The following is a 27,174-nucleotide window of genomic DNA, read 5'->3' on the forward strand; positions in this document are numbered from 1 at the left end:
ATAGATTAGATCAGCCGGAACCGGGAACTCGTCCCGTAAATCCTGATTTACTTGGTAAATCAAAAGAAGGATAGCGTCTACACTAATATCAGTCTCTCTGTTTATCCCGAGGGACCCTCTATGGTGGACCTGCGCCTGGACCCATCCCAACTCATCCTCATCGACACGACAGCCATCGGCACTGATCCTCAACATCTCGTCTCCAAACCGGCGTGGTTACTTCGACTTCCAAACAGATGGAAATGGACAATTCTCTTAATGTTTCAATCCAAGTTGTTTTGTAATCACTGTTCTTTCATTGGCCAGAGGAGAACCGGCCCCGACTGAGCCTGGGTTCTCCCAAGGTTTTTTTCTCCATTCAATCACCTGATGGAGTTTTGGTTCCTTGCCACTGTCGCCTTGCTTTTGGCTTGCTTAGTTGGGGACATTTAATATTCAACAATATTATTGATCTGTGTTGTATTACTTTCATGTTATCACTGTGAAGCTGCTTTGAGACAATCTGTATTGTAAAAAGCGCTTTATAAATAAATGTGACTTGACTTAACTTGTGTGAACTGATCAGGGGTCAGCTGTGACTCGCTCGTGTGAAGCTGACGGTGTGTGTGGAGTTGATCAGCTGTGAGTCCTGTGACGTGTGTGAAGCTGCTGGTGGTCTTCGGCTGGTGAATCCCCACTCCAGTCTTTTATGATGTCCGTGAACATCACACGGGGGCTGAGTGTCCTTCTTCTGCGGAGAGAAACACACACACTTCAGAAGAGACTTCAAAAACATCACACACACACACACACTGTGTTCAGAGGATTCCTGAGCTGCAGACTTCAGAAGATCTCAAACATTTCCTTGCTACCATACAACGTAATAAATATGACATTGTGTAATATTACTGCCTAAATTATCTGCACTTCTAGAATTATTCTCAATAATTAAGTGTAACTCGAATTCATTTGACTCCTAATATTGACGTGAACTCTGAATTTCTAGTAGTTTCACTCTCATTCCCCCTCTCACACACACTAAACACATGGTCATATCTGAAATAGTTATGATTTAACAGAAGAAATCAGTGTAATATACACTGTAGTGAATACAAACTATACCAAAACATATTTAAAATACTTTTATTTCATACTAAGTATACTACAAATGCATTAACATATTTACTGACATAATGCTTGAGGCGTACTGATAAAAATATTACAATTATCTTTATTTGGAGTACTTATTTATTGCAAAATGCACATTTTGCACATATTAAGACTGACTTTTGATAAGAAGACGTTGTATGGTCTCTGTATAATATCAGTATTTAAACGCAAGATATTAAAAGTGAACCTTGCAATAGTTCCCTTTTAGCACAATAATATAAATGTAATGTGTTAATTGTTCAAATTTAGCAGACTGTAAGTACACCAGTTTAGGGTATTTTTTAAGTACATTATGTAAATGTATTTGTAATGTACTTAAAATAACATAAATTAATTTATTTTTCACTAGGGCAGTTAAGACAAATGTCCTCCTGAAATGCATAATGCTATTTAAATAGCAGTTCAATATTTACAATTTTAGGGTTGAAGTTAGGGAACCGCCTGAAGACAGTTATGCTCACATCTTCCTCCAGTAGCTAACGCTAATATAACCTTTAATAACAGTGATCTGGTCTTTAATAATGTCCTCAAAACGTTAGCACAAAATCATTATTTAAACATCGTTTTCATCTGACGGTTTTTAATGTTGAACTTGTTTCAGAACATTCAAAAGTAATGTTTGCAGAAGACAAAATAAAAAAAAAATACATTCAGAAATAACGTTTTTAAAACTGAATTTGAATGTTAGCGTTAAACAATTTCTGTACGCTCGGAAGAGATTTATAACTCAAACCTGCAGTTCCGGTGTGAGTGATTGACAGATGACATCACAACACCAATCTCCAATCAGGAGAGAGAAGAACGTGAGGAAAGTAGGACATTAAATGTACTGTATTATTACTTAGTAGTATTATTACTACAATAAGTGTTTAACTTTATTGCTGTTACAAGAAACAAAAGTGTAGAAAATGCCTGAAGAAGTTCTTTAATCAAAATAACTCAAATTTAATATTAATTCACAGTAGTACATGTCGTTTACAAGTCTAAAGTCCATAAGGCATGAATACATGTTGTTAACGAATGCTTAGGAAATATACACAGTTAATTATTTAGAACTGTGTGGCATTGATAACTTTATAATTGTCATAACAATAATGTCACAATGCAAAAAATCTCGAAAATCAGCTGCATTTTCATTATTTTCTTTTCTGATTTTAGGGATTTTAAATATACAATAAATCATATTATATTTGACAAAGTTTTTATTGGGTTCTGATTAGACTTTTACCATGGAGTGACTTTACTGACGTTACAGAAAGCAGGAGCTCATTCAGCAATCCTCCTGTATAATATTAATGAACTACATGTCCTGACTATAGGGTTCGGGTTTGGTTGAGGGTTAGTTGCATGTAATCTTTACTATGGTAAGTGCATGTAAAATATGTTACTGATCATTCCACCTCGAACCGACAACCATTCCGGCGCTCAGTACAAATGTAGTAATTGATTAAAATGTCTAGGCCGACTCGCCTGAGCAACACACAGTGTGAAGATGACCAGAATCCATGCGTTTGTGTGTATGCTCTGAAACTGGAGTCTGCGTGGCCCTGTACAGACGCACGGCAGGGTCTATTGTGAGAGAACAATGTGTCTCAAATAGAAGCATTAGCGCTTGTCCTTTTACGGCCTTCCTCTGTGTGTTTGGCACCATCCCGGGACAGACGGGGGCCGGCCTCACCTGCTGCCGGAGGATAAAGCCCGGGCCCGTGGACAGTGCTGTACCCAGAGTGTGTCCCAGCCTGTCTCTGTGTGTCTCGTGAACATCAGCATGGCCCCCAAGAAGAAGGAAGAGCCCAAGCCAGCCGCGGCCCCCAAGCCCCCGGAGCCCGAGCCGCCCAAGATCCCGGAGTTTAACCCCGCGGAAGTCCAGGTACCAGCCACACACACACACACACACACACACACACACACACCTCCTGCTGATCGCTCAGATCCCAAACACATTCACATTTTCATTCCTATCAACCATGTGTCTACACTAGACAAAACGCAGGGTTGTTTTAACCCAAACTTGGGTCAAAACGTGGACAAACCCAACCGTTTATTTACAAATGAAACCCAATGACTGGGTTTGTCCATATTTGACCACATTTGGATTGAAACACCTGTGCATGTTTTAGAGTGTAGTTTGGTTTGCATGACGGCGCTTAAAGCCCTTTGAGTTTTCCGCGTACAGACGACACCAGCGTCAAAGCGATCCCCGTCACTCGGATCCGCCAAACGGCTAAAAACGCTTCAAGACCATTCTCAAAAACGTGCACTTTGAAACACGTTTTATAAAAGTGCTTGTGTTTTCAGGCGGCCAAAACGCATACAAAGTTTTACGTTTTAATTTGAAAACGGTGTCATAAACGGCTCATTCTTCTGTTTCCTCATTAACGACGGAGAGAAACAAGATTGCTATCATTCCTGCAGATCTACTGTGAGACGTTTAGCGTTTTCTCTTCATAGATCTGAGTTTCAGGGACTTTCACATCACACCGTTTTCAACTTTTCAGGCCGTTCGTTTACACGACAACAGCGTTTTGAAAACGTGTGTCAAAGTGGATTACATGTTCAGTCTACAGTGTTTCGTTCGCCAGTTTTGTCGTTTGAACTACGCTATCTCACGACCAATTCGTACGAGTGATTCAAAAGTGGCTAATTCATACGACCTCACTTGTGCGAATTCGTACGATTTGTCTAAACCCACGTGACGGTTATGTTTAGGGGCGGGTTCAGGGGTAGGTCATTCGTACGAATTCATACGAATTGGCTAATTCGTAAAATATGTACGATTTAGCAAAATCGTACTAATTCGTACGAGTGAGATTGTTACGAATTAGCCACCTCGTAAAATTCGTACGAATTCCCGTGAGATCGGGTTGTTTGAACGCAACCGCACTGATTCGAGATCAGGACAAAAGTTTCCCCGACTAAACAAATCTCACAAAGCGACCCGCAGGTTTCTTCACGGTCCAGGCACTCTTTGAAGAACGCGGGGTGGTGCGTCCAGAAGTAAAGCTGCCGTTGAGTAATGGACGAACTGACTCCAGAAGACATTCGCACTGGCATTTCAGTGTTTGTCTTGTAATATCAGAGAGCCTCTTTCCCACACACTAATGTTCTCGCATTAGTTACACATATTTAAGCAATGTGCTCAAACATTTCATCGGTGAAACCCAATGGCATATCGCTTTCTGTGCAGGTCAAGAGATAGTTTAGTGTAAGTTGGTAGGCTGAAACGTTGCGGTTGAGAAGCCATGATTGACAGTGAGGTTTGGGCCACACAATGTGATTTAGATTACGCTGGACCACCCAAACCCCACAGCAGCTTCACATCACACACAGCTTCAGTTAAGGGCTTAAAGCAAGCACGTTGATCGCATATAACGCGTTTCCAATGAGAATAATCATTTACAGGATAATTCCCTGATCCAGTGCATTGTTTCCGAGATTAGTGGGCTTTACCGTTATCCAGTGAAGTCTTTATTGCGGTGTTAGGGCGATATATCCTAGCTGTGCCCTCATTGTTTGGCACGTCTCCATTCGTGAGGCCGTAAAGAGCATTTTGCGAGTGTCATGTGTCGGCGGTCTTCAACCCTGACGTCTGAGCGCTGCACAACAGTGGTGTCGGGTGACGGGACACACACTCCTCCTGGCCCGAGGCTCGCACACGCTTCAGTTTCCAAAGGCACTAATAATCACCTCAGTGTCATTGAGTCAAACTCAGGCGCTTGTATGATTGTTCTTTGATTTTTTTTGTTTTTCTCTCTCGACAGCTTGAGTTCACTGCCGAGCAGATTGAGGGTAAGTCCCGTTTGTGTTTGCATTATGTTTGCGCAAGTTAAAATATTACATTTACATTGAATGTATTTTATGTAACACATCATATTTTATTTAACGTAAGCAATGCATGTTGCTGATTCAGAATATCTGCACAAGTAAAAAAAGAAAAGAAGAAATTTCATTCAATATGTATATTTTCTCACCTCTTACAATTCTCGGGTGCACTAATAAGCATTAACTAATGCACAGATAATACTGAATTAATGTGTAACTAATGTTTATTTAAGCTATTAATTAATGATTACCACATTAGGAACTAATTAAGAGTATGTAGGGTTAATGCATTAGTTCATACATGAATTGTTATTAATTAAATATGCAATTGTGGATTAATTCCATAATAATTCATTTTTTAACTAATAGTGTTAATTAATATATTAATTACCGAATGAAAACAAAGCCTTGTATTTCAACTTCCAGATAATATGACAGGTACACTAATATGCATTAATACATGATTAATTACTTCAATGTTAGTGCAAATTCATGTGCAAATTACTAAATGACTAGTTAATAATGATGTGCCCCATCAAGTAAAGTCATAACATAATGATACCTTTGCAAATCATTAGCTAATGCTTAATTAAAGCAGACAACTGGAAGTTGAAGTGCATAGCTTTGAGTAATTGTGGTAATTAACACATTAATTTACACTATTAGTTAATAAAATGTTATTAAGGAATTAATACACACATTGAATTATGTATTACTTTATCTATTAATCATATAGACTCTTAATTATTTGCTGATGCAGTAATCATGAATTAATGGTTTAGTTCTTCATGAGTTATATATTAACTCATGATTATCTGTGCATTAGTTAAGTATGAATTAATGTATATTAGTGCACCCGTATTGTAAAGTGTTACCCAATTCTCTTTCATTTAAAGGATGTTTAAATATTTTAAAAGACAAAATATTGAATAATGAAATTATGTTTGCAATCACTGCAATCAGTCTGACAGCTCTATGGAGCTCTACACAGAGTTTAAGCAAATGTACTGAACATTTATGCGAAATATATATTTCACAAAATAATTTGCTTGTGTTCCAAAATTTGACGTTAATATCCTAAAAATTGAGCCGCTAGAATTTTTAAAGTACCGTTTTCTTGATAAAGCAATGACCAATTTCAAGTTTTTACAGGATGAATCTTATCTTGAGTGTTTAAGCATGTGAAATGAGACGGTTCAGAACATGTGATGGGGAAAGGCATTAAAAACAGGCCAGCTGGACCCTAAGGGATCTGATCCTGTGTCTGCAGATTTCAAGGATGCGTTCCAGCTGTTTGACAGGACGCCAACCAACGAGATGAAGATCACCTTCGCCCAGTGCGGAGACCTGATCCGGGCCTTGGGCCAGAACCCCACCAACGCCGAGGTGATGTACGTCTTAGGCAAGCCCAAAGCTGAAGGTGAGACCCCGCCCCCTGGAGAACACACACACACACACACACTATACACCTGCCGACACATGTGTGTTCTGTTGTCAGACATGCAGGTGAAGATGCTGGACTTCGACCAGTTCCTGCCCATGCACCAGCACATCTGCAAGGCCAAAGACCGCGGCACCTTCGAGGACTTCGTGGAGGGCCTGCGAGTGTTCGACAAAGAGGGAAACGGGACAGTGATGGGCGCTGAACTCAGACACGTCCTCGCGACTCTGGGTGAGCGTCATCATCACCACTGCATGAGCGAACGAGTCGAGCGGGAACGCTCCGGAAACGCCACGCCATTTCAACGACTTCTGCAATAGAATGTTATTATTAATGGCCTACCTCACTCATAGAAAGTTTTATGACGGTCTTTTAAATGTAACAACTTGTTTTCGGAACGTTCAGAGAACATTCTAAAGTAACGTTCCAATAACGTTTGAAGAACGATAAAATGGAGCTTTCACTTACCGATCGTGTGACAAAGAAAAACCTTTACACTCGAAAATGCTGGGTTGTTTGAACACAAATCTGGGTCAAATATTGACAAACTCAGCCATTGGGATAAATGTTTAAATTACATTTTAACCCAACATTTGGGTTGGTCCATATTTGACCCAAATTTGGGTTAAAACAACCCAGCATTTTTGAACGTTCGGAGATCATTTAGAAATTATGTGGGGTTTTTTTTTTACAGTAACTTAATGTTAGCAAAATGTTCTTTCAATATAGTTTTGTGAGATCTTTGAGTGTTTGAGGTTTCATCTCACTTTAACTCAGCGAAATATTTTCTGGTCATTAAAACAATTAATTTGTCAAAGCAAACTATGCAAGATATAAGTTGTTTTCAGAAAAACATTTAATTATTCAAAATTGATTTTCAATGTAAACAATAGTGTAATAATTTAAATAAAACAAAGATTATTGGAGTTTTTTTTTTAAATATTACAAAATATATTTTTTTAATATCAGAAAATAATATTTCTACTTCAAAGATTCACATTTAAATTAAATGTGTGTGTCCAGGTGAGAAGATGAAGGAGGATGAGGTGGAGCAGCTGATGACTGGACAGGAGGATGCCAACGGTTGTATAAACTACGAAGGTCAGTTTCTACACACTTTCACAACTCTCATGCTACTTCACAGATCTACATCTGATATCATCAGATCGATCACATCACAGTTCAGGTCTATGAATGTAGCAAAAGTGCTATGAATGAGCTTGTTCTCCTGGCCTCTAGATGGCAGTGTTGATCCTTCTACTACAGTATGTCCTACACTATAAAAAAATATTGTTGGTTTAACTTAAAAAAGTAAGTAACCTGGGTTGCCTTAAAATTTTAAGTTGATTGAACTGGAAAAAGTGAGTTAATACAATGACGGAGATTGATTTAATAATCAGAAACGCAAAATAATAAGTTATCTCAACTAAATAAATTATTCGAAAATTGATTTGACAAAAGAAAATATGTTGTGATAACAAATCTTGAAAATATTTTTTACAGTGCTCGAGGATGACTTTGGATGTGTGTAAATTATTCTCCCATTAAATGCAAACTGTGCTCACATGACTAAAGCAGAGAATAGCAAGTAGTGTAGCCTAAGCATGCATTAGCACGGGACACTGATTCAGATCTTGTCTTTCCCCACAGCTTTTGTAAAGCACATCATGGCTGGCTGAACAGGTATGAGAAGAAATCTTCATCTCCAATGCATTTCTGTTCAGTTCCCGTGTGCACGTGCACTCAGTCTTAATGCAGATTTCCCCGCTGTTTTTCAGATGATCAAGACACCTCATTGAGGATCCAGATGTTATTTGGTCGTTGTTCTTTTGTAAATGAACGCTGGTGTTTTCCTCCGTCTCTCAAACTGTCTTTTTGTAACGCTCCTCCGTCTGCTGCTGTGCCAGAACACATCACACCTGCTCTTTTGTGAATAAAACCCGTTTAATAAATGTCATGCTTGGTTTAAACAGCCTCCTTTCTCTTTGTCTGAATATTTGGCTCAATTCTCGATTGAGACTTTTTTCTCTCAAAACAATTAGTTTCTTGTTCACATCAGATTTGAATGAATTATTGCATGTGTTTTGGCGCAAGATCTGCACAATAACTAAATGCACAAGATCAAAACTGATGATTCTCAAAGTGTCAAACTCTTCACAAAGTCTAAATATTCTTTCATCGTGTGATATGATCAAAATATCAAAATATGTCAGACATGCATGTGTATTCCATCAATATCTGACATGCGATATTTGTAAATCCTGCAATGAAATAGGATTCACAACCAGTCTGTTGAGTATCTGTATCTGAGTCCAGCTGAACCCAGGTCAGTGTAAAAGCAGTGCGTGTCGACTAAAGAGTAGAAAACACATGACATTTGAATCAGTGGCGGTTCTAGACCATTTCCAAGCAAAACACCATGTTTATAATTATCCAACAATTATCCAAATTTCTATTATATTTTTACATTTGCATTACATATTCAGTATCAGTCACAGTAGCTGTATTTGAATTTCCACTATATTTTTTTACATTTGAATATATATACAGTATATATATTCAGCATCAGTCACATTAACTCTAATCTACGATTTTTTTTTGTTTGTTTGTTTTTGTTTCTTGCAAAAAGATCAGAAAAGTATCCTCTAAACTGGCCTTTTTAGGGGGCTTTCCTCTCAGGGTGCATGAGCTTTTTTTTTCCTGACATCTTTGAAAGACAGAAGCAATAATTAATGCATCTTTTGCCAGGATATAATTATAAAATATGACATGATTTTAAAAGTGACCTATACAATCGACTATGCAATACACTTTAATTTATCTAATGCTGATAAAATAATTAAGCCTATTTGGAGAGAGAGAGGTTTATAATGTGACAATGTCAGTCATCGTGTAATAAGGAAAATATGACTAGGCCTAGACTGCTTGTTCTGAGCAGGTGTTGTCAGGCTGTAAAACTGTTGTCTAAGGGGCCGTTTCCACCTGGCCACTTCATGCGTTTTCTTTTCTGTGATCGGATAGCTATGCGATCCTGAAAAGACCAGGTGTAAATGCCCCCCGAAATGCATTCGAGACGGATTTGAATCCGATCGCTCAAACCACTTCAGGAGGTGGTCTGGGCCGCATTCCAGACGAAACTGGACAAGTGTAACTGCATCTGGTTCTTGAAACCACATATGTAATGTTACTACTACCAAAAATAATAAAAAATAAACGCGTAAGAGCGTGTTTAAGTTTATTACAGATCCCCCTGGTAAATTCGTCTGATTCACTAAAGTGCCGGCTGCAAACAAACGTGCTACCTAGGGCTGTCGCGGTTATGGAATTTCCCTTGCGGTAATGTTGAGTGGCTCAATAGCGCGATATGCGGTATTACCGCCATTTATTTATTTAATTTATATGTTTTTGTTGCTATATAAATAAAGTTTACGATGTGGACAAAAACGAGGCATTTTCAGTAACCATTGTAACCGAAACTAAACAGCGTCTACAGTATGCGCTTTGAAAGACTTTCACTCAGCGCGCATATTGTTATGACAACGGACTTTGAGCGAGTCATTGAACCGTTCATTCAATGAACACGTTTAAAAAAGCTGATTCATTGTGGCCATCCTATGGCCAGTGCGAACGCAAGCAGCAAAACCGAGTTTGGGGGAGAGTAGTTCTTAGAACTGTTTAGAAGTGGACAGTTTAACTATTTGGTCGGAAAGCGGCTATTGATTCAATGCGTGACTCACTGATTTTATTTCGGCTTCCTTGTGCTGTGGGATGCTGACCAGCGCTGCTGCTGACGCGCATTTATGGGAAAATACCCGTGAAGAGAACGTTAAAATGATGATGCAACAAATATTTCGCTTCCCTTTGACACGACAAGCTTTTCACGACTTCAAAGACAGACGCAGGTAATCGCACGCGCTCTGCCGATCTCTCTCATTCACTGTCTGTGTGAAACCTGTAGGCTACACATCACCATGATAAACAGTCTTGTTATCATTATGAACTCGTTTAACATTCAATACACATGCATTAAGTTCAAAACAAGAAGGGTATAGCCTTATTAAAAAAAAAACGTGAATATCGCGGTTGCTGCGGTTACGTGCTAATCCTCTGCGGTTGACTTGTCAGAAGCGCGGTACTACAATATTGCGGTTACCGCGACAGCCCTAGTGCTACCTTGTTTTATTTTAAAGTTTTAATCTATTTCTTCCTTATACTCGATCGGCTTTATGCCGTCCGTCACGTGGTCAAACCGGAAAACGGGTCTCATCGCATCCGCTTGTCAGAAAAAGCGTTAACGGCCGTATGAACTGACTACGATATCTATGGATATTTAAAGTCCCCGTGAACCGGAAGTTGCAAACGATTTTTCTCCAGTGCTGTGACGTATTTCCAAGTGAAACGGAATATTGAACAGAGGGCAGGGTTTTACTCTAGCGCTCCTCCTCTCCATCTCTCGCTCATAAACTAACGGTTTGAGGGGAGTGGTTAAGCGTTTCCCCACCCAAGCTGTGAAACCTACGTCATCAGAAAAAGAAACCGTTCCAGACCGGAAGTAACTTTTCAGATTTTGATTAAGGTAAAACATTTTATAAATATATTTTTACTTGCACGGATTAATTGTTCACCACAAGACTAGTAATATGCGCTAACAAAGTAAATAGGTTAAATTTTGATTTCACGGGGACTTTAAGGTAATCAGCTAACCTACCTAGTTCACTTTGTTATTGGCGTTTTATTCCATTTAAATATCTAAACGCTACTGTGAAGAAGAAAAATATAAAACGTTTAAATATCAATCTGCATATGTGAGGGACATTGGTTATGCTAATCAAATTTTTGCTCGCTAGTCGCTCTTTTTAAGTTATCTTGAGTAAAACCGCAAAAAATTTCATGAAGCACATACCTGGACCGGAAGCGATGAGACCTGTTCAAACAGAATGCGGAAGTAAGTTGTGTATAAAGCCTATTCAGTCGGGAATCCATGAAAACTTAAGTAGGTTTGGCGTTGTTAGTTAGATTTACAAAGTGGAACAGAGCAGTGACATATGCGTCGGAACGGAAGTGGACAAGCACAAAGTTGACAAATCCCGCCCACGAAACCCGGAAGCGTGATAATCCCCTATTACTGATGAATAAATGAATTAATGACCTAACACTCTGCCTATTATATGAAGTAACAAATATTTCATAAGAAAGACATTGATTTTGCTTATTGACCAAAACAGGTTAAACAAAAAACAATGAAAGAAAGAAAGAAAAAAAGAGGCATTTTTTAAATATAAGTACATGTAAGACGGTGTACACAATCTTGATTAATAACCAATTATGTTTGAAATTAAACATCACCACAGAGATCTATCATTCAGTTGAGCACTTGTACATAACACCATTTACATGTAATAAATAATAATTGTAATGCACTTGTATAATGCACTTGGATGTATATCCAGTAAAAGAAAATGTGCTCATTTATTTTGTATTTAGAGAATTATATAATCATACCTCAGACTTCTGTAATATGCACTACTGTTGAGTAGTAGAGAGAGAGAGAGAGAGACTGCACTCTCTAATTAAGGCACTAGATGGCAGACATGCATCATACCTTCCAGAGAATCAGAGCTACACCTTTCGAACAAAGAAATGCTTATTACAAGCAAGCAAACAAACAAACCAAAAGCTCAAAACTCTTAGTTTTACACATTAAATAAAAGGACATCAGTGTAATCAAAATTGTTTTGTAGCATTCAGAGCCTCAAATTAGTTTCAACATTTTAGATGTATTGTCAAAATATTACAAAATGTCAAATGTTGTCCTTGGTGAGAAATGATGTTCCCAGCATTATGCAGTCATGACATTTCCCCATGTCATGTCATATAAAGTTTTACAAAATCAAACTCAAGTGAAACACGATCATTTTATAATACAAGTCTAATAATATCAGTTGGATCAGTCTCGACAGAAACATCAGATGTGAGATGTGTGTATGTCTATGCATTAGTACAGTTCCTTGTTCCGGTGGTTGCTTATGATTTAAGAGAGCATTAGCATCTCTAATCAGAGTCAGCACAGGACTCAAAGCACAGAAGTGTCCTCATGGTTGTGTCCAGAAGTTCATGGCCAGTTTAATAGGGCGTAAACATGCTATTAAATGAACAAAGGCCTGGATTTACAGTACTTGACAGTGCAGACAAAAAATGTAGTAATGTCTTTGGACTTTGCATCTAAAGACTGCAGTGTATACGGCAAGAGTGGATTATTATTAGCATCACAGATTTATGCCACAGTTTTAAATTCTCTGCTTTACTAGATATAAAATCACGCTAGAGCAAATGCAGTCTGCCTTTTAGCCCTCGTTGCCAGAGGACTCAAAGGATTACAGTGAATAAACGTTCTTTTGTGTTTGTCAGAGCAAGATGTGCATCATATGCATGAAAACACACATAAATGCTGTAAACAATAGAACTGTAGTCTATTGAGTTGCACTCACAGCAAAATGTGAATATGAGAGCCTTTAGCAGCAAAGACTCCACAATTATTAATGAGTTTTCAATAGAGAGATTATCTGTCTGCTTGTTGAGGTGTAAAAAAAATGAAATACAAATAAACAAATGAGCTTCTGTGGGATGTAACCTTGAAGATGTCAGGTTCTTTTCACGTCGAGACTGACAATACATTTTTAAGTCAAAAATGAGTATGTCATATTAACAAAATTGCACCCATATGTCACTGATGTCATTAAGCTGATTTTCTGCTGCTCTGTTGTCTGGGTCTCAGCTGAACCACTCGGATAGTTAATCCACTAGAGTTTTAATCCACGCCAGTTAGGCTTTTGCAGTATGTTTGGGTCACCAAGGATAAGTCATTCTCTCAAGTCCCAGGTAATGCAGTGTCCTTCTAGCACTAAAATAGTTTCCAACTCCAGCTGATAGACACATATGGATTGAATCAACAGAAATCAAGTGATCTCTTGAATTTTTTCTGAACCACTTTTGCAAGCAATTTAACCAAGTGTTGTCAAATACATTTTTAGTTTTACAATATGAAGTCAAACCTGCTTAAATGTATGTTTGTCAGACATGTTTCTCAAATGATTTCTCTTTCTTGCCGCCACTTTACCGAGATGCACATCTGAGCTATATTAAAGGGGTCATGACATTGATTTTATACAAGTTCAAGTTCAAGTTAGTTTATTTCTAGAGCACATTTAACACCGGCTTTTGGCCGACCAAAGTGCTGTATAATAATCACAATACAATAAACATTGCACCAACAACATTCCTATCGTCATCAGATATAGTGCATTAAAAAATACAATAAAAAGAACAAAGTAGATCAAAGGAATATACACAAAGCAAGATATTTGGAAGAATGTTGTAATCAAACAGATCTCATTCCCCATTGACGTATGTATTTTTCTCCTACTATGGTAGTCAATGGGGATTGAGATCTGTTTGATTACAACATTCTTCCAGATATCTTCCTTTGCAGAACAAATAAACACATAGAGGTTTGGAACAACATGAGGGTGAGTAAATACTGACAGAATTTTCATTTTTGGGTGAACTAACCCTTTAATCCAACACATTCTCATCCCAAAAAGTCATATAACTGACGTTTTGGGACGTCTTTTGACCATACGTCAATATTCGCCTTTTTAGGGTACCCTTAAACGTCGGTAGAAAGCGTCATAACTTTAACGTCAGTTAGGTGACGGGTTAAGTTTAGGTCTGGGGTAGAGTTAGGATCCCATAACCTCATCTACCGACGTTTAAGGGGGCCCTAAAAAGGCGAATATTGACGTATGGTCAAAAGACGTCCCAAAACGTCAGTTATATGACTTTTTGGGGTGAGACTGCGCTGTTTAATCCCAAAAGCCAAAGCTAAGGGTTGTAATTTATTATTGTCTTCTTATTTATGTTTACATTAATATTTACTTACTTAATAAAATTCACTTGTTATATTAATATTCTATAGAAAATTCTCTATCAGGTAAATATTGTTTGTTTGGCCCCTTTGCAGAATTTTGCTTAGGCTTGTTTTCAGTTATTCCTTTGATCCAATCTCATCTCAGTTAAATTGTTGTTCTGTTTCTTGTATATTGTTTTATACTAAGTGTTGGATTTTTTAATTTAGTGTTTAATAAATAAAACCTGCGGTGATTAGATACCCTGCCGTAACCTTGACGTGACATATTCTGACCCTCTGTCTGAAGTTATTCGTTTTTAATATTATTATGGTATGATGACTTCTTATGTGTCGAAAGCTCAAGCCAAATTTGATTTCTCAATTCATGACCCCTTTAAGGCTGGTCAGTAAATGCCCAATGTTATTATTGGCTAATGTCCCTGTCACTGTAGACAGCGTCAGTCATTATAATGGCTTCTATTTACTTTATATGCTAGCTCACATCCAGTGTAGGCAAATACCAGACGTTCAGCAAATGAACATCAATGGTGCGATGATGTAAATATATTTGTCATTGTCTTCCTCTGGAGGCGGGCATATGCAAATGTCCTCTTCTTATACATTCAAATCTGTTTATTGTTACAGAACTCTGCTTAAATTACTTGAAATCAGCATTTGAATTATATATCTTGACACGCACCCTCTGGCTATCCTAAGATCCTATCCTAGAATATAGATATGATGTTTTTATTTGTTTTATTCAGATTTTGCACACCTGCATTAATATCGCTGGTGAATTTGACCCAATTGCATTGATTTCAAAATGTGTAATTGTAAAATTGTAGGCAAGGCAAGGCACTTTTAACTCATTATATGTCTCTTTTAATTTATTTTATAACTGTTTATAAATGTTCTTGCTTTTATTTTGTGATTATTTTAATCTCTTTCTGTGAAGCGCTTTGAATTACCATATGAAATGTGCTATGTAAATAACCTTGCCTTGCCTATTTAAAATGTGAGACTGTGAAAATGGGATTTGGTGTGAATTCTCCGCTGTGTCTAATGTAGCGTGTGATATTTGGATGGTGTGTTTCAGTGAGTCTGTAACTGATTTAATCCTCGTCTTCTCATGTGACTTTTATATATATTTATATAGGGTCCCAAAGAACCACCACATGAAATCAGGAATGAATGCAGGAACTCGGGCGGTTTCACAATGTTTTATATTTCAACAGAGCAGTAACACGATCATGTAACTTTAATGTATATTGTTTACATATCCACACTTTCAAACTTTTAAGGCATTTGGTTTAAAAAAAAATAATCACACAAACAAGCATAAAACTTGGTGATGAAACATTCTGAAATACAAAAAGCAAACTGAACATTGAATATTATTGTCTTTGGCGAATATACAATATTAATTATGAGGAGAAATGTTAGCCCTCTATTATAATTCACATAATTATTCTGCCCAACTAGTTTTTTTTTCAAAGGTAAATCATTTATCAATGTACACTCTTGATAATTGATTGAAAATTCTCTTTTTATTATTAATAATAATCATAAATACACTTCGTTGTTTTAAACAGATAAATACTTTTAAAACAACTATCAATACAAAATACATACTTTCCTCATATAAACTCTATTTACAAGTTTGGAGGACACACACACACACACACACTCTCTCTCTCTCTCTCTCTCTCTCTCTCTCTCTCTCTCTCTCTCTCTCTCTCTCTCTCACACACACACACCCTGCTTTTCAATTCCGTCACATTTTTAACAGTAATACATTCAAGTACATCTTGCAACTTGACAATGTTTCAATAACAGATATTGGTACATAACGAAGTATTTTAGTAATTATAGGTTTCTTTGCAAATGGAATAAAACTGTAATGAATTTCTAAATGCTGCAAGTTCATCTATTGAAGAATTTACACAGATTTGAATCTTTGAGACCTGAATGAGTTTCTTAAGCTGTGGTCCCTTTGGAAGAAACATGTCCCTCTTCTATCGATCCCATTAACAAAAACGTAAAGTTGCTTATTATAGTGCCACCTTTCAGGGTACACAGCTTCGTTTTGTCTCTATGTACGAATATATCAATTTCCATAATGGTCAAACTCTGAAAATTTTTGCTTGTTAAATCGTATTTATCAAGTTTAGTTAAGTCTAGACATTTTGTTTGGCAAATAGATGGCCATTCAACATCTTCGTAAAGGTTTGATGTATCAAAATCCCTTGGATATCTGTCGACCAAATGGGGATTGGGGAAGCGTTTGGGAAACTGGTATAAAACGTTTGTTACTGTTGTTATTATTATTAGTGGAGATGAGATTGAAAGCGTGGGTTTTTATTACAGTAAGTGAGAGTTTATTAAGATCATATCTCATTGTATGAGTAATCTTACTTTCAAAAGGCTCAAAACCTGTATTTATGGATGTGAGAACCTCAGGCTGATCCTGATGGCATCTTTGAGGTTAGCACTCGAGGGATACTCAGCTTTATGTGAGATGCATCAGCCAAAGACCAGATCTGACGACATTAGCTCTGAGATCTTGATGCGATTTTAAAGGGAAAGTCTCTTGAGAATGAGGACGATGTTGGTTGTACTGGGATCCATACCAAGAAGCCTTTTATAGGTGTTTTATTTCCACTTTGACTAAATATCCTACCCATTAAATGAAAATATGTTTGGTGGACATTGGATCAAATCCGAAATCTAACTCAAGCCCATGCATGTAGTGGCATATGCTGATTTGTCTTCAGAGATTCAGTGTCCTTCTGCAAGCTCAGGAGGGACGAGAGCATGTGATTGCTTTATGCTTAGGTCTCCACCCTGTAGAGTTAAACCATGCCAATTACAGTTCCTTTGTATTAGAGTGGATGGCCATAACAAAAAAAGACAGATAAATAAAGATTACCTGTCTGGATCAAGGATTACTGTGGTTACGGAAAGCAATCTTGTGGCGCACTTGCAGACAGCCAACCTTGGGGCCACAGCTCAATGGCTCGCCAATTTAATTTTTGTAGTGAAGCGCAATTCTTTTTTTCCGGAAAATAAACAATTTCCTGCGAGCACTTGACATTGAAGAGTGACCACCTTCAAGCTCTAGGAAAAAAGGGTATCACAGGATGTTCCCATATGTTCAAAGTTTTCTAACAACGTGAAAAACAAATCGAAATGTGATTTATATAACTGAGTATTGGCCTGTGAGAACCGACAGTTGTTTTCCTATGTTGATCTGCGGAGATCTTTTTGTGGAGCTCTGTTGTGTGATTCAGATGCTCAAGTGTGGGCTGAAATTGGACTGAGATTGTTTTATTTTAAAACATTAAGACTTGTTTGTTGGAATAAATAGATCACCATCCCCTCCCCTAAAAAAACCTGAATTACTAACATTCAGACAGACAGACAGACAGATAGATAGATAGATAGATAGATAGATAGATAGATAGATAGATAGATAGATAGATAGATAGATAGATAGATAGATAGATAGATAGATAGATAGATAGATAGATAGATAGATAGATAGATAGATAGATAGATAGATAGATGCTACAGTGTTCTGGATGATTACAAACTACTAAGTGAAAAGAAACAGTTCATCGATACTGTTCAAAAACTGCTGATTCAGAGCAGATTGTCAACATTACAGTCATATAAATTAAATTCTCTGGTTATTGGATGATACACCCATGACCATCGGAAAGGCAAACAATCATTTGGTCTCTCGTGCCGCGTGCAGTCCCCGTGTGTGTCTGAATGACTGAAGCGTCAGACGGCCGTGGTCTGCTTGATGCTGTGGAAGCTGATGCGTGTGGGGGAGGTGGGGATGGACATGGCCCTCGCCACTCTGACTCGCAGTGCATGATGGTCCTGCCAACGATGCCAACGCTTCCTGGCAGCAGAACGTACCTATGAAGGGGAAATATGCATTAGTTTATGGTATTTTAAATTCGGCATTTGAATTCGTCTGTACTGATTGGGTAGAAGAATCTTCTGAATCACGTGTTCATGTGTCCACCATCATAAAAACACTGAACAACAATGGTGTTCATGATCGGACAACACGTACCACTCTTGTCTAAAACAATACTGATGCATGTCTCAGGTTTGCCCAAAATCACTTCCAGGATTGACCTATTTTAGCATCAGAACTAATCTTAGACGTAATTGAAACGGTCTCATTCTGTTTCGGTGTCGTTTTCATTACGGTTCGGCTGTGACAGACAGAACATCGAACCAAAAATACGTATTTAAAAGAAAAGATGGACATTCTTGCAATCTGCCCGTTCCCTCGAGGGATTTCATTGATCTGGCGTGTCTCAATCACGACCCTCAATGCTCCCTCTACGTCTTTTATTACACCACCCTCAACAAGTGGTCCAAGGGATGCATTTACATTTATATTTATTCATTTAGCTGACGCTTTTATCCAAAGCAATGTACAACTGCTATATATGTTAGAGGTCGCATGCCTCTGGAGCAACTAGGGGTTAAGGGTCTTGCTCAGGGTCACATTGGTGTCTCACAGTGGATTCGAACCCGGGACTCTCACACCAAAGGCGTGTGTCTTATCCACTGCGCCATCACCACCCCATATGCATGCCCATTGCAGGTCCTCGAGAGAACTTTGCAGAATACTTGGAGTGGGTGCTGGTGAAATGTGAATTGCCCCAAAGTCACCGCCAGCCCCACACTGGACCCAGAGCCCAGCCTATCATCAGCCATGCCCATCACTGACTAAGAGCCTGAGCCCACCCAGCCCGCGTTCAAACCAGAGGCAGAGTCGACACACACATGCCCAACTCTGACCAGGTGTGAGAGCTGGCAACAACACCTGTCAAGGAGGGCATCCTAGTGGAGTATGACAGCATGCCCATACTCCTGCTGTTGAGGGTGAGCTATCTCCCGTCGCTGCTGGTCCCACCCAGCTCCAAGTCTCCAGTGTCTCAGCTAGCTCCATTCAGTTCCTTGACTCCTTGGTTCCTTCGCTTCTTGGTTCCTTGGCTCCTTGGTTCATTGGCTCCTTTGTTCCTTGGCTCCCTGTTTACTTGTCTCCTTGGTGCCTTGACTCCTTTTTTTCTTGGCTCCTTGGTTCCTTGGTTCCTCGGGTCCTTGGTTCCTTGTCTCCTTGGTTCCTTGTCTCCTTGGTTCTTTGGCTTCTTGGTTCCTTGACTCCTTGGCTCCTTGGTTCCTTGGGTCCCTGGTTCCTTGGCTCCTTAGCTCATTGGCTTCTTGGTTCCTTGGCTCCTTGGTTTATTGGCTTCTTGGTTCATTGGCTCCCTGTTTCCTTGTCTCCTTGGTTCTTTGGCTTCTTGGTTCCTTGACTCCTTGGTTCCTTGGGTCCCTGGTTCCTTGGCTCCTTAGCTCATTGGCTTCTTGGTTCCTTGGCTTCTTGGTTCCTTGGCTCCTTGGTTTATTGGCTTCTTGGTTCATTGGCTCCCTGTTTCCTTGTCTCCTTGGTTCTTTGGCTTCTTGGTTCCTTGACTCCTTGGCTCCTTGGTTCCTTGGGTCCCTGGTACTTTGGCTACTTAGCTCATTGGCTTCTTGGTTCCTTGGCTCCTTGGTTTATTGGCTTCTTGGTTCATTGGCTCGTTGGCTCCCTGTTTCCTTGGCTTCTTGGTTCCTTGACTGCTTGCCTCCTTGATTCCTTGGGGCCTTGACTCCTTGGTTCCTTGACTCCTTGGTTTCTTGGCTCCTTATCTCCTTGGCTCATTGGCTCCGTGATTCATTGGTTCCCTGGCTCCTTGGCTCATTGGCTTCTTGGTTCCTTGGCTCATTGGCTCCCTGATTCATTGGTTCCCTGGCTCCTTGGTTCCTTGGCTTCTTGGTTCTTTGGCTCCTTGGCTCATTGGCTCCCTGATTCATTGGTTCCCTGGCTCCTTGGTTTCTTGGCTCTTTGGTTCCTTGGCTCCTTAGTTCATTGGTTCCTTGGCTCCTCCTCTGTTTACTCCACTCTGCTGGGCGGATCTTTCGGTCTCCGGCTCCATCTTTGAAAATGGATCCCCTGGCTCTGCATTGGGTCGCAGAGCCTGTCACTCCACATCTCCCCATCGACCAGTCGACTCCACCCGGGATCGTCATCCTTGTTGACCGCAGGAGCAAGTGACATTCATTTATGCAGTTGTTTTCTTGCTTTGATGGCCACAATAGGGGTGTTGCTGCTACAAAAAATGATGTCAAAATAGGTTAAGAATGTGATTTATCTTTTTTATGAGGCTCCTGGCTTCACTTAACATCTTGGCTTTCATGCTCACTCTACTCAGAATGTTGCTTCTCACGCATTATCTAATATTAACATTTTCGGAATAAGTTTGATGATGACAACGATGACACTTTTTTTTATTTCTACAAGAATTCAATTCAGGAATTTTCAGAATACAAGAATTTAAATGCATATACATGACAGTGAATTGTTTTAACCCTCAACAACTATTTGTAAAACGTTTTTGTCCTAGAATAGAGCCCAGTCTTCATTCAAGTGCAAGATTTGAAATTGAAATGGATAATAAAGCCAAAAGGACTTGATTTTTTAGCTATCGAAAAAGAAAAAGAGCTTAGAAAAAGAACAATAAAACGAGATGGATGATTGCTAGGGGCTTTTCATTCTAAAATTGATTCATTTAGTTGGTCAGTCATGAGAGAGAATGTTGTTGCCTTCCTCTAAAAACATTATAATATGTACGGCAAACCGAGAATGACAGCTGAGTCACAGATGGCACTGATGTGATTTGGTTTGATGCTGACAGTCTAGATGACGGATCATCTTGAGTGTAAGCACATCATCTACATCTTGCCTTGGGTCATAACAGAAATCCAAATAATTAACCCAAATAACAAATCAGATATAAAGAAAGACCATTAGACTGTAAAATAACGTTCTAAAGAAAAAAGAATAACCAAATGTGTAGTTAATTAGTTCAGAACATTTGTCAATAAATTATATCAATAACAATAAAGGATGATTTAATAATAATAAACACTAAGTCTATTCTGAAATCATGCTGAATAATGTAGTTTCGCACAGACTTGTCCCCATGGCAGTTCAGTGTCAAAAAAATAATAGAAACTAGTAGTCTATTGTTGTAACAAGTAGTCTCAGATTAGAGTGAACGTCACTGTATTTATGAATGCATGGTTGGCCATTATTTATTGTGATTTTCTATAATTATTTTCTGTTTAGAGACATGAAACTGGCACAGTTATGTGCCGGGGGAATGGTTGGGGGGAATGTAATGACACAGTTTGAGGTCGACAGCTAAGCCTTCTCAGCCTCAGTCCTCCAAGGGTCATTTCTGATTTCATGGTCCTGAAAGGGAGGTCCGGTTCCCAGAGTTTTGTGTCGAACTGCCGAAGTGTATTTACCATTCTTCAGAGTCTGTTTGGTCTGTTCTGACACTTTCATCTTGAACAAAGATAATATTAATCTTTTGGAGAACAGGTACCATGCCTTATATCGTGTGCTGATGACTCAGAACATCTGGTGCCCCATAAGAGATGTTGGGCTCCTTATGTTGGACCAGATTGTCCATTGGTCCGTTCAGCAAATCTGTTCATGAAGGCACACAGCAATTATTTACCTCTCATATCTCACGCCACCAAAGACGCAGCAGGTTTTCCTTAGTCTATGCACTCTCAGGTCGGCTAATACCGCCTTACACACAGTAGATCTAGACGAATGCTTGGTTTTGACCTTCCTTTCTGTATGCAACCTCTGAGATAACCAAGACCATCTTAAATTCTAGGGCTCCGTCTTAAAGTCTTAAAGGGGACACATCATGCTAAATCCACTTTTTTAGCCCTTAAATGCATTTTGTTGTATATTTGGAGTGTGTATAAGTACAGAAAAGTTGAAAATATTCTCTTCAGGTGCTTCGTTTATATCTTTATATTCTGTTTTGGCCATATTCGCAACCTGTTCAGATTTTGAACAATTACGTCACAGTATTTGCAGAGGAACTGCCAAATAAGGACAATCCGCCATTATTATTTCTCGCTCCGATTTTGTAGTCCAAGTCCAATGATGCAGAAGTTACGAGAGGGCAAGTCAAAATGTTCGGTTGTTGGATGTAGTGACACACACACGCTTCATTACACCGTCTCACAGCAGATTCCCACTTCAACAACCTCCGCCAGCGAGTCATGGGGCAGCGAAGCAAGTGCATTCTGGGAGTTGTTGTCTTTCATCCACATAAGCCAAAAATACATTTTCTGGCTTTTCTCAGTCTAGAAAGCTCCTCTTCTACATAAATGTCCCGTTATAAATACACATTCATCTTTCCAGAGGTGGAATGACCCTTTTATTTATATATTAAAGACAATTCTCAGCTCAAAACTCACTTTTTCTTTGCGATCCGATGGAGATCAAAGTCTGAAGCCAAAATATATTTATATGCAATGCTAAATGCTAACCATTGTCGTTATATTTATCGAAAATACCTGAGACTAAGAATTCGGGATTACAGGATTACACTTGTGTATTTATTTGGCTACATGTTACATCTCTTCCATGTGCCTTTGTTGCTTAAGGCTGGAAGGATAACAGTGTTATGAGACGGAGAGATCGCTCAAACCTCCTCGGATCGCATCGTTTCATGGAAAATTAAAAAAAAATGTGATATCAAATATGATATTACAATAGTATTTTTTCAATGTGTATGCGTTTGGACTTTATAGAGTTGTTTTGTTCATTGCTGTGATTCAGCATTGTGTTTTCTCTTTTAATGTGAAATAATTATCGTTATGTTTGATGTGCACTCTTGATTTAGTTCAGTCTTCCCCGTGCTGGTGAAACGGAAAAATTATAATGAATGTAGTAAAATATATTTAAACTCTACAGATTTTCCTCCACAATTCTATGTGGGCCAACTTTTATCTACACACAAATGATATTAATTATTCTGTTTGGACATAAAAAACATGACAGATGTGTCAAGTAATACTGAAGAGGAACGCTAAACATGACCCCATTAAACGAGAGTGCAGGGTGCTGATAAATGGCTCTGTTTGTCTTGGTGTGTGTGTGTAAGTGAGTTAGAGTAAATAGCCTCCCACATAATAATAGACTCGGTGTCAGAGAACAGATAGGGGTGATGCGGCTGTGGAAAGGGCCTACATATTTATAGTCATCTTTCATTTCTGTCCATCCATGAAATTATACTCATCATTGACTCACCTCCCCATTAAGAAAGCAGTAAAATACCGACACAAAGAATCCCTGTTAGAGAAAAACAAAACATAAACACCATCAGTTAAACTGTCACTTCAATTAACTTTGTCAAAGGCAAACAATAAAATTAAAAATGTGAAATGCCACCATGATGGACACAAGAAACACGTCTGTTGCTCATCAAAAATGTAATGTTTTTGGCCTCGTTCGGTATGTAAAGTGCCAGTTTGACAGCGGGTCTTGTACCACAGGTTTTTTCTTGCAGTAAATAAATAAATAAATAAATCTCATTTAGGAACAAAGCTCCATCCAAAAATAATTGGCACATGTTGTTGCTCAGGTGTCAGCTCCACTTCTGAGGACTGACTGCATCAAAGGTTGCTGAGAAATAATGTTCTCAGGGGAAACATTTTCTTTTTTCACACCGACTTACAAGTTTCATGAGCGCAGAAGACGGAAAAGACTCCAGACCCACTGACATAAGCCCAATAATGGGTCCCCAACAATATTGACATCTATACAGTTCTTTCAGGTGTACATGACTGACACAATAATAAATAAAACTGCAATTACAGTACCAAGCACCCTAGAGATTTTAAATTCATTGCACAAAAGAGTACATAAAGCGTTTTAGAGATGGTGAGCACTATGCTTCAAATGTCGAATCTACAGAAAGAAACAGGGAATTAAGGCTATATTATTCAAAGGTTATTAACAAACTTTCCTAAAAATTAACTGGAATGAAAACTGAACTGCAAAAATGTGTAGTGGTGATGGCAATTACAAATTTTAGTTTGAAGATACAGCCTAACGTTTTTTATTATTATTTGATTGAGTTTTTTGGTAACACTTTACAATACGGGTGCACTAATATGCATTAATTCATGCTTAACTAATACACAGATAATCATGAGTTAATGTATAACTAATTAAGAACTAAACCATTAATTAAGGATTACTGCTTCAGCAACTAATAAAGAGTCTATATGATTAATAGATTAAGTAATACATGAATTCAATGTGTCATTGTGTATTAATTCCTTAATAACATATTTTATTAACTAATAGTGTAAATTAATGTGTTAGTTACCACAATCAGTCAAAGCTATGCACTTCAACTTCCAGTTGTCTGCTTTAATTAATCATTAGCTAATGATTTGCAAAGGTATCATTATGTTATGACTTTACTTGATGGTGCACATCATTATTAACTAGTCATTTAGTAATTTTCACATGAATTTGCACTAACAATTAAGTAAGTAATCATGTATTAACGCATATTAGTGTACCTGTCATATTATCTGGAAGTTGAAATGCAAGGCTTTGGCTCATTCTGGTAATTAACAATATTAGTTTAAAAAAATGAGTTATTATGGAATTAATCCACAATAAATATTTAATACAAACTAATACATTAACCTTACAGACTCTTAATTAGTTCCTAATGTGGTAATCATTAATGAATAGCTTAGATAATCATTACTTACACATTAATTCAGTATTATCTGTGCATTAGTTAAGCATGAATTAATGCTTATTAGTGCACCCGTATTGTAAAGTGTTACCAGTTTTTTCACCTCAGGATATGTTGCTAATGATGTTTGATGTTAAAAAGTTTTTATGTGTGCCATGATGATTGATGGATTACATTGACAAGTTTTATTTACACATTATTTTTAGTTTGGTCTATCTAGAGATCCGCTTTGTTAAAACACAAAATGGTAAACAGATAATATAGCTAATTATGTATCATTGTACTTTGCATGACCAAATGGATATGTAGTGAACAGCATATACAGTTTTATTGTAAATAATTTATTTCTGACATTTCAATTGGATCTACTTCCATCTAATTGGAAAGTCTCTGCCAGGGTATTGGAGAGGAGAAATATGCCAAATTAATAGTGGAACCTCGGATTCAGGAGGAACAGTGCGGTTTTCGTCCAGGCCGTGGAGCCGGACCAGCTCTATACTCTCTATACAGACCCCTTTTTAAGGGTTCAATAATAAGAACCCTTTAGGGAACCTTTTGGGTTCATTCATTATCGTTTGTTTTGTCCTTTCCAGATTAAATATTTCATATTATTGACAAACATCAAGACCCTAAAATGTATTTATGAATGCATGTGATCACAAAATTCAAAAATGGGGGTTAGAAAATATCATTTTATGTAGTTAATCAATATGACACGAAGAGCGCCATTTCAGTTTTTATGATATTAAGTTACAACAACAGTTTAATAAACAATAATTTAATTACAACTACAAAATGTTGCAGAATAATGGAATATCTGAATGAATAAAAGCCTATAAAGAACCTTTGTGCCAAAAAGGTTCTTTCTTGTCGTTATAGAACCTATTTTTAGCATAAAAGGTTCTTTGGAGTTGAGTAAAGAACCCTATGCTTCATATATAGAACCCCAAAGAACCCTTTTTTCTAAGAGTGTAGACGGCTGCCCCCGCGACCCGGCCCCGGATAAGGGGAAGAAGATGGATGGATGGAGGTATATACAGTGTCTTATTATTCCAATTGTATTTATTGATTACATATAAGACACTTTTCAGGCAGTAAATATGGATCTTCCAGATTAATTAGGTGGTCTTTCCCATTTTGCATTAATTGTCTTTACAACATCAGCAACAAGAAAAACACACTTGTGATCGACGGGAGATTGGATTGCTTATTTTGTTGCGTGACACTTCTCATGTTTGTTTTCAGTAACATAAATTAGGGTTTTAAATGTTGCATCTCATATTATTTGAATATTAATTTTTACTCCATTATTTTAATGCTCAGCGTGTTTCCTGATATAGTTTTGAATTTGTATGTATGACAATGTGCACCATATTTGCCTCAATATGTGGACTGTCATAGTTTTATCCACATTTTCTTCTTGAACTGTCTATTTTTAAATAAATAATGGAGACTTGCTGCATCATTTTACCACACACACACAGTGCTGGAACTCAATAAATATGTCCTAACGAGGGAATGGACTCCCACATGGCCATTAATCCAGCGAGGGCCAGCTGATGTTGAGATGCTCGACGTGCCTACACTCGTTTCAACGGCTGGATAATTCCCAGAGAGCAAACTCTCGCCCACTATAACTGTTGACAGCAAACATAGCAGATAGTGCTCCACACAATGACAAACAGTACATAAATCGGTAAGAGATAATCGGCTTCAGAAATTTGGCTAATTAGTGACAGAGAGACAGCTGGCAGTATTAGGACTCTAACTGAAAGCTGTTTGTGATCTTGTCCCAAAGTCAAAGGGTTTTTGGTGAAATGTCTGACATAAAATACATTAGTAACCCCCCTGTTTTAAAGCTTTGACCCATCTTGAAATAAGCAGGTGCTAACATGGCTAAACCGGAGTACAGAGGCTGACTGGGATATTAAACATCCTCACACAAACAGGAAGATTCAGCCACACCAGTCCACTTTCACAGCCTTGTGTTTATTTCTCACTCAAACGTCTTTTAAACAAATACTGTGTTGAAGCTGAGTCATGGAGACGGTTTAGTCACATGACGTGACTGTGTTGTAGTTTGTGTATAGACCTCTGCTGATTATATTTACGCTCTTTTTAAAGGACAAATCCGGCGCAAAATGAACCTTTGGTCTGATTACACATTGTAACCTAGTCAACCGTTATCTGAGATTTGT

At 38.2% G+C, this 27,174-nt stretch overlaps 2 protein-coding genes across 2 annotated transcripts in view; one reads left to right on the forward strand and one right to left on the reverse strand.

Annotated features, from left to right (window-relative positions):
• The first annotated feature begins 2,816 nt into the window (after positions 1-2,816).
• On the forward strand, positions 2,817-8,387 carry myl13 (myosin, light chain 13). The gene is made up of 7 exons (XM_039657175.2): positions 2,817-3,019; positions 4,911-4,938; positions 6,242-6,391; positions 6,470-6,643; positions 7,436-7,513; positions 8,063-8,095; positions 8,191-8,387. The coding sequence occupies exons 1-6, from the start codon at positions 2,918-2,920 to the stop codon at positions 8,089-8,091; spliced, it is 561 nt and encodes a 186-aa protein (XP_039513109.1). The 5' UTR covers positions 2,817-2,917; the 3' UTR covers positions 8,092-8,095; positions 8,191-8,387.
• A 9,381-nt stretch (positions 8,388-17,768) lies between these two features.
• Positions 17,769-27,174, reverse strand: part of crhr2 (corticotropin releasing hormone receptor 2) — a 70,074-nt gene continuing 60,668 nt past the window's right edge. Inside the window, exons 11-12 of the mRNA XM_089130795.1 lie at positions 23,509-23,550; positions 17,769-18,245 (exon numbers count right to left, since the gene is read on the reverse strand). Coding sequence (XP_088986921.1) covers positions 18,105-18,245; positions 23,509-23,550 — 183 coding nt within the window. The 3' untranslated portion in view covers positions 17,769-18,104. The remainder of the gene's footprint in view (positions 18,246-23,508; positions 23,551-27,174) is intronic.

The sequence above is a fragment of the Pimephales promelas genome, chromosome 5 (assembly GCF_988280905.1).
Source record: "Pimephales promelas chromosome 5, fPimPro1.hap1.1, whole genome shotgun sequence".
NCBI classification, from domain to species: Eukaryota; Metazoa; Chordata; class Actinopteri; order Cypriniformes; family Leuciscidae; genus Pimephales; species Pimephales promelas.

Bases quoted from the DNA above. Each gene is read 5' to 3' on its own strand.
- myl13 (XM_039657175.2), top strand. From the start codon at position 2,918: ATGGCCCCCAAGAAGAAGGAAGAGCCCAAGCCAGCCGCGGCCCCCAAG. The intron at 6,644-7,435 runs GTGAGCGTCATC...GTGTGTGTCCAG, and splicing joins ACACGTCCTCGCGACTCTGG to GTGAGAAGATGAAGGAGGAT. The intron at 7,514-8,062 runs GTCAGTTTCTAC...CTTTCCCCACAG, and splicing joins CGGTTGTATAAACTACGAAG to CTTTTGTAAAGCACATCATG.